The following is a 12192-nucleotide window of genomic DNA, read 5'->3' as shown; positions in this document are numbered from 1 at the left end:
TTCTTCCAAAAATGGTGCTAATTTTATAAAAATAGCCCGCAAATTCCCGAAAAAACCAGTGGTTGTCCCACTTGACTCACATAAGGATTCAAAAAGAGAAGAGAGAAATTGACAAACTTTTCTAGGTATCAAAAAGAATTCTAATTTGGCGTGCAAATTCTTACATTTTCAAATTATACTTTATTTGGCCTCTTAAAATAAAGCTCATTAAGTTCAAACCTATTGTCAGCTAGCAACAGCTCTAATGAACGTTGGTCACCTAATGCATTTTGACTTATCGGTTCATCGCGCTTCACCGGTTTATCCCGTTTTTGATATTGCTCTTTTCAGCTTGACTGCATTCACTACAATGCATAACTCAATGAGTGGAAGAAATTGAAACCCTTACAGTTGAACCAGTCAGTGAGGTAAGTCAGGAGTTAAACGTGAAAATTCGTGATTTATCTAAAACAGAAAACGTGATCAGAACTAAAGCGAATTAAAAAGAACAGCGCGTAAATAATTGCAGTTGAGAGGCTGACGGTGGATATTAACAACCAGACATGAAATGAAAAAAATCAACCAAGTCTCCTTAAAACAAGCATATACCAACTTCGGAAACCAATGACCGCCAAAATAGCGAACAGTAAATGGACATATGGCAAATATCAATATTCCTTAAAATTAGTTTAGAAAGCACTCCCTAATCGCAAAAACAATTCCTCACTTCTCAGCCTTTGATGAGCCAAATTTGTTTCATATGTCTACTAAGCGACTGAGACAATTAACCAACAACAAAAAAACCAAATTATAGAAACAAAAGCGTGCCTCGGTCAATGACGTCCGCTGCAATCTGTCACAACTTATTTTAAAAAATCATTTCTTTATTTAAAAAAAATCATTTTATTAAAAATCATTTCTTTAAGACATTTTCGTTTTGAGATGGGAAAAATTAAATATACCATTTTTTCAGTAAGGCAGAGCAAAAAGGCGAAACAAAAAAGCGCAAAATTCAGAAATCTCAAAATTATAAATTTCCCGACAAAAACAGTATGCTATCAGATGAAAAACTTTGCAAATGATATTCTTTTGCTTCTTAAGCTTAATTGACCAGCCATAAATAGTCTAAGCAATACGGATTAACACAGGCTTGATTAAGATGTCAATGGGACCTGACAAAAAAAAACCTAAAGGACAAGACGACACTGAATACCTTCTAAACGCCACAAAACAGAAAACAGAGCACAGAAGAGCATAACATGCAAAAACAGAAATGAAGAATTGACATCAAAAGCCGAAAAAAGTATCAACAGATCTTAGAAAAACATAGCGGTCCTGACAAAAGTCTGAAATTACAATCCAAACGACAATCTCCAATCAAAATCCCTGACCTGACCAGCAACCCAATTGAACGCTAAGAGCTAAGCGGATAGAAAAAGTTCATAGATTTTACAACAATATATCAAAAATAAATTGTGCATTTTGGATAGATTTGGATTCAAATAATTGAAAAATCATCATTGAAAAACACTATTTATCTCCAGAACCCCCATTTAGTATGCGGGACAGAAGGGTCTCAAAGAGCATACTTGGTGCTATTTTTCAAGAAAGGCCGTATTTTCAAAAATTCAGCTGATATTTTTGCCAAAAAAGTCGAATCATACAGATCAGCAACGTTACATATTTTCGCAAAACTGATCAAATTTTGAGCCGAAGTTACGGGGAAAAAAATGAGCAAAAACAAGGAAAAGACCCGAAGATTCACACTTCAATGACCCGAAGGAAATGACCCGAGATTCAAATCTCGATAGCTCCTCGAAAAAGACGAAAATAAAAAATCTTTTATATTATATTCTAAGCTCGATGGGCTTTCTAATGAATACACTCCACACGTCAAATCTTTCAACGTCAAATAAATCAATCGCCAAAAATTAACTGAACAAAAAGAACAGTTGAGCATATAGTCTCCCCCCCCCCCACTAAGTGCGGTCTGAACAAATATTGCACTAACGCATTGAATGTTACTGCCTCTTAAATACAACAATCAAACTCGACGTCCCAATCACTTCTTTGACAGGTGTGATTATTTTAAACTAGGCGATGAAATTTCTTTTGCCTGTGCAATATATGCAAACTTTGTTCGAAAAAACTATCCTAGTGAAGATACAACGCAAAAACATACTCATATATAGTTGCGAACGATAGAGTGATTGAACAAAGTGAACGTTTTGAGCCAATACTCGCAAAACAATTTGAAGTATGATAAGTCTAATAACAGCTTCGCCATCAATTCAACAGTTTTTATAAAAAATATTCACGATGGCTTTACAGAAAGGGAAAGCAGAATGCGACCAACTAAACCAGGCAAAATTCCCAAATGATGCTCGCAAGAAAGCAAGTTACTCTGCGCCAGAAGACACGTAAAATTTGGTTAAAATGCCCCTCCCCGACCAACAGTCCTAAATAACCAAATCGTATCTATTCAACCAATGGACTACAATATGCTTCTCATAAGAAACACCTTAATGCGAAATGCTCTTCGCTTAGACATGATAGTGCTAAATGGTCCGTCTGATAATTTCAACTCATGGTAAAAAAATCGGATATTCTGGCGGTGTAATTTGTCCTTGGAGATTTTGTCCTGGCACCCAGAAAAACAGCAAAAAAACTGCTTTTTTTAGCTTGTTAACCGCGAATACCCAGTCAACTCACAATTTGTTTGTTAATTTGTGCCGATGAAGATGTCTCTAGAGGAGGTGACTGAGATGTCTCCAAATTAATTGAAACAGTATCGGCTACGGAGTCTTCGTCACCAAGTACCGCTAAGTTTCTGTCGCCTTCCTTTGGCGGAAACCCATTAGACCACCTTGTATCCCCTCTTCCTTGCTCTTCCTCCTCCGCCTCCTCATCTTCGTCTCTCTCCGCTCCCAGCAGTTGAGACAGAAGACTGAGATAGCCCCATTCCTGTTCCCTCAAGTGTTCTATCAACGATGATATTTTGGCAAGTTGGTCCTGTTGTTGCCCATCTCCTGATCCCAGTGAGTTGCCGACTCCACTGAGTTGCTTTTTCAAAGACGTTGCTTGTTTCAAATATTCCCTGATTTGCACAATACGCTCAGTCACTCCAGCTGCACTAACCTGTACAACGATTTCAGTGTAATAATAATATAGCTGACGGATTACCAAAAATAGTCGCAATAAACAGACGGAAAAAGATACTGCTTTTTAATTAAATGCGTGGTTATATTTTGATTAAGAATTCGTTTAACTTATTGCTGCAACTATTAACTGCTCTCAAATTAGAGCGACACGCACTCACTAGACGTTATATCTTTGAATTAAAGTAAAAAAAATGTAAATGTGAGTAGTTTATTTTTGAGAGTGATATAAGTCACATGTGAAAAGAAACTTAATCTCACACAAATGAACAAAAAACTCTCCACTAAGAGTGATAAATGAGGTCACGGACCAAAAATTAGTTGAAATTGCATGAATGAATGTACAAAAAGCAGATTTGAAGTGATTGTGCCGTCATATGTCGTACCAAAAATCTTGACAAAATATAAAAACAGCAGGACAGTCCTGACCTACAATTCAAAGAAATTTTATTGACTAAACAAAACTAGACCTAAAAAGGACTATGACTGGATTGGCAAAACCAATCAGAACCAATAAAAACCACTAAAAATAGGGAGAACGTGTATTTTTGTTCATACGCTTTTCTCACTCTACCCAAAATAGAACGACAAAAGTTCACGCCTCTAAGTCACTCACTTTTTCGCTTTACTTCCTGTTTCAGCGTGACCAAAATCATCGCTTCAATTTGACTTCAAAATTCAAGAAAATGTGTGAGCATATCTTAAGTCAGCGCCCCAGTACAATTCAAATTCTTCGAAATGTAAGAAACTAGGGAGAGGTCAATTATAGCCACATCTATCGCTGTTCGTCTATTAAAAAGAACGCCAACATCGCATTGGAATAAATTAAAAAACGCTTCAAACTTCATTCGAGATCACACAATAAGAAGTGACCATCCTAAATTTTGAGAAAAACATATTTGAAACAATTTATGCAAGGAACTTTCAAAAATCTCTTCCAGCCAAAAAAGCGATAAGAGCCAAATAAAATGGTTTAAAACATTGAACTTTTTTAGCCAAAATATCTAAATTGTTAAAAGTGCAATTACAAAATTATTTTTCATTAAATTTCAAACTTAGCACCAAAAAATAATTGAGCTATCTACTTAACTGCTTCATCGAGACTTGAAATGCCATTTAATAGTCTTCTGATTGACTTCATCGAAAATTGAATACATTTAAAAAAACAGGACTGATACAATCAAAATTCTTTGAGATGTACAAGTTAGAAGAAGTAGCTGACTCTATCAGAGTTTTAAAAACAACTCGCTACTTTAAATTTGTAAACCTGCACTCGTACAACTAGAGACAAAAATGCTTCTAAAAATACGAAATTAAACAGCCGACAAAAAGCAAAGAAGAGAAAGAGGCCACAAAAGTAAATTTTTTACTTAAACTGCTGTTTGCTTACCTTACTTGAGAGCATGCCACTGATATCTGATTAGAAATTGAGCGAGTTCGTTTCTAATTATCAAAAAGACGTTACAGACAAACGTGGGACGAATTGCTCTTAAAAGTCACGCTGAACGATTCCGTTGTACCTTGCTCGAGGACTTAATTTTTGATTAAAATTGCGTTAATTTTGATTACCTTGCGTAATTTTCGATTCAAATGAGTTCATTTTAGACCAATATGAATTCAATTGAAAGAACAACCAACTTTCACAAAAAATCTATATTAGGGCAATTTAGATAATGGTAAAGCAAGAACAAGCAAAAATAATCAACTGGAAAATATAAACTGATCAACAAACATAGCCGTCAAATTGCCGCCGTTGACGCACATCGGCATTAAAGCAAAAGAAGGAGATTGAAATTGACATACCTTATTTTTCTAAGTGACAAAAAGTGTTCTAATTTCCTGAGCGGTTTCAGATAGATTCTAATACTATACTTAATTCAGCTTCTAAATTGACAGCTAATAAGCTGAAATACTAATGTCAGCCAGCAATCGCTATAGTGAATTTATATAACATAATACACTGTGACTTAATGACTATGCTTTATCAGTTTATCCCGGTTCTTTTGGATTTGCTCTATTAACATTCACTAAAATGCACAAATCGATGAGTGAAATAACTTAAAATCCACTCAGATGAAACAATGAGAACGGTAATCTGAAAAAAAAAACATAGCAGGACAAGTCTTGGCACAATTGAAAGAATTTTCATTGACTAATTAAAAGACTAGATCTAGAATGGATACTAATTAAATAACAGACATAATTGGACGATTGCCAGAAAAAGCCGCAATAGCTTCGTAGATCTGCAGTCTCAAAAAGATAGTGCCAAACCAAAAAGAAATTTCTTTTTGTTAAACTGAGATGTTATATTTTGATTACGGATCCAAATATGTTATTATTGCTTCTGATAACTGCTTTCCAATAATCTTCATTTAGAGTGAAACGCGCTCACTTGACCTTATCTCTTTGAATTAAAGTAAAGAAAAAGTCAAGTTTCAGTCAGGAAGTCATTTGAGAGCGAGGTGAGTCACGCATGACGAAAATTTAAACACGCAAATGAACAAAAAAGCTCCCTCCTATAAGATTTAACATGACGTCAGTGACGCGATTCAGTTGATTTTGCACGAACAAATGGACACAAAGCAGATTTAAAGTGATTGTGACGTCAAATGATCATAACAAAAATCTTGACGAAGAAATAAAAAAAAATAGCAGGGCAACTCCTGACTTACAATTCAAGGAATTTTCATTGACTAATTAAAAGACTAGACCTAAAATGAGCACTATTTATATTGGCAGATCGGACCAGAAAATAGCAAACATCACAGTCAATTTGCCGCATTTGAACGAAAACCACAATCGAACACGCGAATTTTTGTTCAAACACCGTTTCCTCCATCATCTTCAAAATTAGAGCGAAAATCACGCCGCAAATCCACTCCCTGATTCGGCCTGACTAAAATCGTCACTTCAAATTGACTACAAAAATCATGAAAATGTGTGAACAGGTCTTAAAAAAACACAGCAGGACAAGTCGCGACACAATTGAGAATTTTCGTTGACCAAAAAAATAGATCTAGAATGGACTAAATGGATTGGGAACGTCATTTAGAAACACATAAGATTAAAAAAATCGAAAAAGAGCAAAAATCGGTGTCAAAATGCCGCGTGTGAACAAAAACCAATAGCAAGAAAACGAATATTTGTTCAACACTGATTTCTCACTCTACTTCAAAATTAGAGCGAAAAAACCACGCCGCAAAACGACTTGCTTTTTTGCTCCACTCCCGGTTTTGACGTGACCAAAATCATCACTTCCATTTGACTTCAAAAATAAATATAGCTGGCGGGTTGCTAGAAAATAGCCGCGATAGCTTCGTAGATCTGCACTCTCAAAAACAAAGTAAAAAGACAGAACAAATAAAATTTATTCTTTTCATTAAGAGCTCAGATGTAAAGTTTTGAACAAGAATCTGTAAAACACAAAATTTATTGCTGCTTCTATTGGCTGCTCTTAAATAACCTTCAAATAGAGTGATATACAATCACTTGACCTTATCTCTTTGAATTAAAGTAAAGTAAAGTCAATTTGAGAGTCAGGAAGCTATTTTTAAGAATGAGGTAAGTCACGTGTGACCAAAAACTTTATCACGTGGATTAACAAAAAACTCGCTCCAATAAGAGTGCAAAATGACGTCACGCACGCAATTCAGTTGAAATTGCCTGAACTATTGAACAAAAAGTAGATTTGAAGTGACTGTGACGTCATATGGTCGTAACAAAAATCATTACGAAATAAAAAAACCAAGAGAAGCCGCGAAGCTATCGGTTCGCAGCTATTAATGAAAATGTGTGCACCAATCTTAAAAAATGCAGCGCCCGAAACATTTCAAGTTCTTTGAGTTTTAAAAAAGATAGCACCCCAATAGAAATCAAAATCTGTGAATTGTAGAAAAAACCAAGAGAAGACCAAAAACAGCCAGATATATCGCTGTGAGGCTATCGGAATTATCTATTCTCAACGCAATGAAAAAGGCTGTACTCACATAAAAGATTTTTGAAAACTGCAATTCAAGTTTAATATACTCGTGCCTTTAGTCAATACATAATACCTACGTTATCCTTAAAAACATACGTGTAGAGGAGCAAAGAGGTAAAACTAAAATTTTCAATCAAAAGATTGAGTTAAAAGGAGTCAAATCGCTACCAATCCAGGTCTTTTTATCCTTACCAAACAACGGAAAGATTATCTACCTAAAGTCACCATAAATAAACTAAATCCAGGTCAAGAACCGAAAGTTCCTTTTTTCACAATTGACCAGACAGCAGCACTTTTAATCAGTACGTAACATTATATTTCAAGGATCAGAGGACCTTTATTGGTTTTCTAATCACAACGCATGGCAATCGCGTATTTTTGTTCAGGTCAAACGAAATACGTTAAAGAAATACGATGAATACGCTAACGTCAAACACTTTTTGAATGAGCCTCCTCATAAGGAAAAATTTTATTTTGTTTCTAAGCTGCAAATAGTGATATCAAAACTCGGCATGTTGAACAAAATTCACTGAAAAGGGTCAGATACGCAAAACTACCGAAACATCAATAAAATCAACCAAAAGGCCTCTCGGAACCTTCAAGGATGATGCTGATAATGAATGTATTTACACCCCTTTGCGCACTCTGAGGTGACAAAGTTCTTAACAAGCGCAACAGTTAAGGTGCGTTTCCAGAGTATCCAAATTTCGTTAATTGCGGATCCTTTGGGCACACTGACCAAAGAAGCTCTTCCGAACGTTGTATCATGTTTGGCCACGCGAAATAAACATTTTCTTTCAGACTTTGGCCCCTTAACAACATAGAAGAAATACTTTGGCGCAAAATTTGCCGCATTTTGAACAAACAAAGCAAGTCGGTGCTGCAACCTTTCGTAACCGCAATCCGATGTAGTTGAGACGTTCTCGGGGTTTTCGAAACTGCATCTACAAGTCCAATACCTGCTTCAGAGGTTCAAAAATGATCACAAACATACTATTACAAGCTTACACAATTGAGACAAATATTATTAGCTGGAAAAATTTTAGTTAAAACCAAAAAACAGCACATGATCAAAAATATCTCTCGCTTAGCTCAACATTTTTACACCTACTTTTATCGCTCTTTTAGAATGATAATTGAACAAAAACCACAATAAAATCTTTCTCCGCTTGACCTTTGTTCGGCATATTGAACTTATTATTATTATTAAACTAAACACTTCAGGTGCGGCAGTTCACTTCTTCTAGAGTATTTTCTTAAAAAAGAAGTCACAGATTAAAAAGAACATAACAGGAACACTCCAGAATTGACCCGAAGGGAAATCGAACTTACACCCTAGCCAAGCAGTAATTGATGGAACTACTAACTTCAATATATCATTCAAATAGAAACAACAAACAGAGGAAACAAATTACCAGAGAAAAACAAATTATGAAAACAATAAGGACAAAATCTATCAAAAAACGGTTAAATTTTCTAACAATATACCTGACAATATAACTAGCCAACCACCAAATGATGGAACTATTAACTTCATTATATCATTCAAAGAGAAACAACAGAGGAAACAAATTATCACGGAAAAACAAATTATGAAAACATTTCATGGAAACTTTGTTCGAAAAACATTTTCTTGGAAAATTTCTAGCAAAACTTTGTATATAATAGATTGTCAGATATGCCTCAATTGTGTTCAACAAAAAATGGAAAACACAAACCAACCGCACATCTCAAAAAGTAGAAAATCCAAGCACCAAAATAATTATAGGACAAAATCTTTTAAAAACCGTTAAATTTTCTAATAAAATTCTCCAAAAATTTCGAAGTGTCAAAAACTGTTCTCATCACACCTTAGAAACAGTTACTTCTGATTCATTGAGCACACACTTGATACTAAAATGCACTGAAAAACATCATAACTGACTAGCGTCGGGCGAATTGCTCTCAAACGACCGGCGGGCGGTTGGCTTTGTAAGTAGCCAGCTACGTTTTAGTGAGGCTAGCTTTATCTTGATTGAGGGGGTGTTTTGGGAGGGCAGTGTGGGGGTCAACCTTTAAGAACCACCCTTCACACCTTAAGTATAAGTCTCCAAAACAGTTTCTTTGAATCGTGTACTTTGAGATTAGTGAGCTGAAGGGCTCTAAGAGCACTTTATGCCCTCTGATCGCTACCTGTTTATCCCGTTTTTTGGACGAAAAGTCAAATAGGTCAGACGAAAAATTGTTCAGGCGGAAAATCTCATAAAAAGACCAACAGGTCTAATATAATAGCTACAAACTTTGTTTAAGAGCAATTAAAAACCCTACAAAGAACAGCAGAGTTAATTCATTTTGGCTATCAAAATTTTGTTTTCACTGGGTAGCAACAACTCTACGAAAAACCCTAACTACACAATTGAACACAAAAAATTATTCCGAGAGGCAGAAGGGTTCCGTGGAAACACCAAAAAACAAATTGTATAAGATTACCTTAATTTCTATAACTAAAACCAATTGCATTCATATTAACGAAAACAAAAAGCCACAAAAACAACTCTAATATATGATTGAGATGGTCAAAAAGGCTCAAAAACTTAGTTATTTGTTAATAGGTTTTAGAAAAACCTCTTTGAACGAAAAAAAGTAAGAACAATAAAACTGCTTCACAAAAGCCCCACGTCATAAAAAAAAAATTTTGCTCACTTAGCAAAATCCTTTTCGTATCTTTTTCTCGCTCTCAAAAACGCGACATGAAAGGAAAAATCATTCTTCTCTTCAATTCTTTCAGCGATTTTATCTAAACATGACTTTTACGTCCTGTTTTAAATACACTCCAAAAACTATCAGCTGAGAAAAAGACAGACATATTAGAAAACAAACAACCAATGGCAAAAGTAGATGAGTCAAACCAACATCCTCCCTCCTTCAACCACAGCTCCCATTGAAGCGCCCTTTACAGCTATAATAAAACCAATAAGAAAAAAAAAATGCACTTCAAGGAATATTGCTATGGCTAAGCTCACTAATTAGAGAAATCTTGCGAAAACTCGGAGGCTGCTTACAAACCTCTGACATTGAATCAACATCCAGTGAATTTTCCATGACACCACTAGTTTGTAATCGTCTGTTAATCTCTCCACGCTCAGCACTGGGTGGCTGCTGTCCCGTTTTGTGCGGCATCAAATGTAATCAATTGCAATCTGAATGCTATATTCTATCCGAATTAAATGAATACATACAAACCGCACCATTGTGTTCGCTTTGCTATACATATTTTGAGTAATATGTTCGTTTCATATGCAACGCAAAACGGCAACGGCAACACCGGACTACACGTTATGCATATATATGGCTGCATCACCTGCCGCATAGAAAAATCTGTATGCCTTATAATTTTTCCGTACACATGATTTACCATAAACAGCGTTTTAGCTCCACAATTACGAATAACGCAAGCGATACTGGGAAAAAATTCTAGATTGAATACCAACACCTACAACTATAGTGGCTCATGTTTCTGTTTCACTGCAACTAAGTTTCCTGTCGATACAGCTGTGATGAAAAGAAAAACCCGCATATCTCAACAATATGCCATAATTTCTGCCATTGACCCAACCCCTATAATTATCACACACCCATAGCTGAAGGGCAAATGAGCGTTTTGCTGAAGTCATCCATGTTGCATGAACTTTTCTTTAAGCAAAAAACAGTAATTGGGCTGTCAGTTGCCATTAACACATTAGCCCAATCAATTTCCGTAATCGCTATCCGAGAAACTGCATTCATGAAACTTGCTAGAACCCCATGACATCCCTAACTGTGTTGATGGAAACTCACTCAAAGCGTAGTTTCGGATGCAAACTAATCAACAATGCAGCAAAGAGGGAATCAGTACCTCGTAGTCTCACCCAAGGAGCGGGGAAACTGAATTTAACTACCAAACTACAAAATCAGGGTGGTCATGAGGATTATACTCCAACATTGAAAACATTGAAGTGTGGGTTACAATTCCAAGATCAGTCCAAATGACAACTTGATCTGTTCTTGATTTGAACTGATGAGATTTTCGCGATTAATTAATATTCCATTAAGAGATGTCTAACTAAGGAAATTATTTTATTATATTATCGGTCTATGCAAAATTTACCGCAAAAAATAACAAATTAGATAGCTTTTTGTGTTTCTCCAATTGCAGTTTCCCGTCAGATCATTTATCTAGATGTCGGAAATATTTTTGACTGTAGAAGTTCAACCTCATTATTGAAGTACTATTTGATAATTTTAGCTTTGGGAGCTGCGAGCAAGTGGTTAACATGATAAAGATTCAGTGAACTTCTCCTCCTGAAAATTATCAGCAATTGGGAAACATCTAAGAGGATTTAAGATTGTTTCTATTTCAGAGGCTTTTTACAACAAAGAACAAAAATAAAAGAAAGCAATTTTCTGGAAACTGTAATTCTAAAAACTTTATTCGGTATTATCTCATTTTTACTGCGTCAGTTGAAAGCACCCTAAGCCGAATTCAAAGAATGCCGAATTAGAGCGCCAACGAGACTCGCCGTTAATGCAACCACAAGACGTCTACTTTTGCCAAAACTAAATATGTGACCTGTTTTAAATGAGCCAAGGTAACAAGTCATCAGGTGGCCAAGTTCAGTCAAAAGTAGGATTTATTTTTTGATAACAATTAATTTCAAAATCACTAAAGCCATCAGCTATCGATTGAAATGCTTAATAAAAATATTAAGTTATACCTTCAGAGTGAGCCATTGAGACATGTCATTATCCAGAATATGCGATCTGACTCCAAAAACATCAAATACAGTCAATTTCACAAAAGGCTATTCCATAAAATATTATATATGTTCAATTGCGCCTTCATTCAGCTGCACTAGGACAAGTCATTATTCAGATACTGTGACTAGAGAAAAAAATAACCTCAAAAATAAAGATTTCAACAATCACAAAATTTTTTACGAAAACTTGTAATATCATAACCCCGACATTAAGTTTGCATCTGAATGCTGGGAGCTAAAGCGAAACGAGCATCAAATTTTAGAGCGGTTTAATAAAAGGCCATGAAATAGATGACAAACA

At 35.5% G+C, this 12192-nt stretch overlaps 1 protein-coding gene across 3 annotated transcripts in view; it reads right to left on the bottom strand.

Moving 5' to 3' along the window:
* Positions 1-10424, bottom strand: part of LOC142336051 (uncharacterized) — a 149932-nt gene extending 139508 nt beyond the window's left edge. The window contains exons 1-2 of one of the 3 annotated variants that reach the window (XM_075384544.1): positions 10162-10424; positions 2692-3117 (exon numbers count right to left, since the gene is read on the bottom strand). In XM_075384544.1, coding sequence (XP_075240659.1) covers positions 2692-3117; positions 10162-10275 — 540 coding nt within the window. In that variant the 5' untranslated portion in view covers positions 10276-10424. The remainder of the gene's footprint in view (positions 1-2691; positions 3118-10161) is intronic. The other 2 variants (XM_075384545.1, XM_075384546.1) reach the window with 2 other exon arrangements.
* Positions 10425-12192: the final 1768 nt, after the last annotated feature.

The sequence above is a fragment of the Convolutriloba macropyga genome, chromosome 3 (assembly GCF_964194025.1).
Source record: "Convolutriloba macropyga chromosome 3, txConMacr16.3, whole genome shotgun sequence".
Classification (NCBI taxonomy): domain Eukaryota; kingdom Metazoa; phylum Xenacoelomorpha; order Acoela; family Convolutidae; genus Convolutriloba; species Convolutriloba macropyga.
Note: the sequence above shows the minus strand (reverse complement) of the source record. Positions and strands in the feature narration are given on the sequence as shown.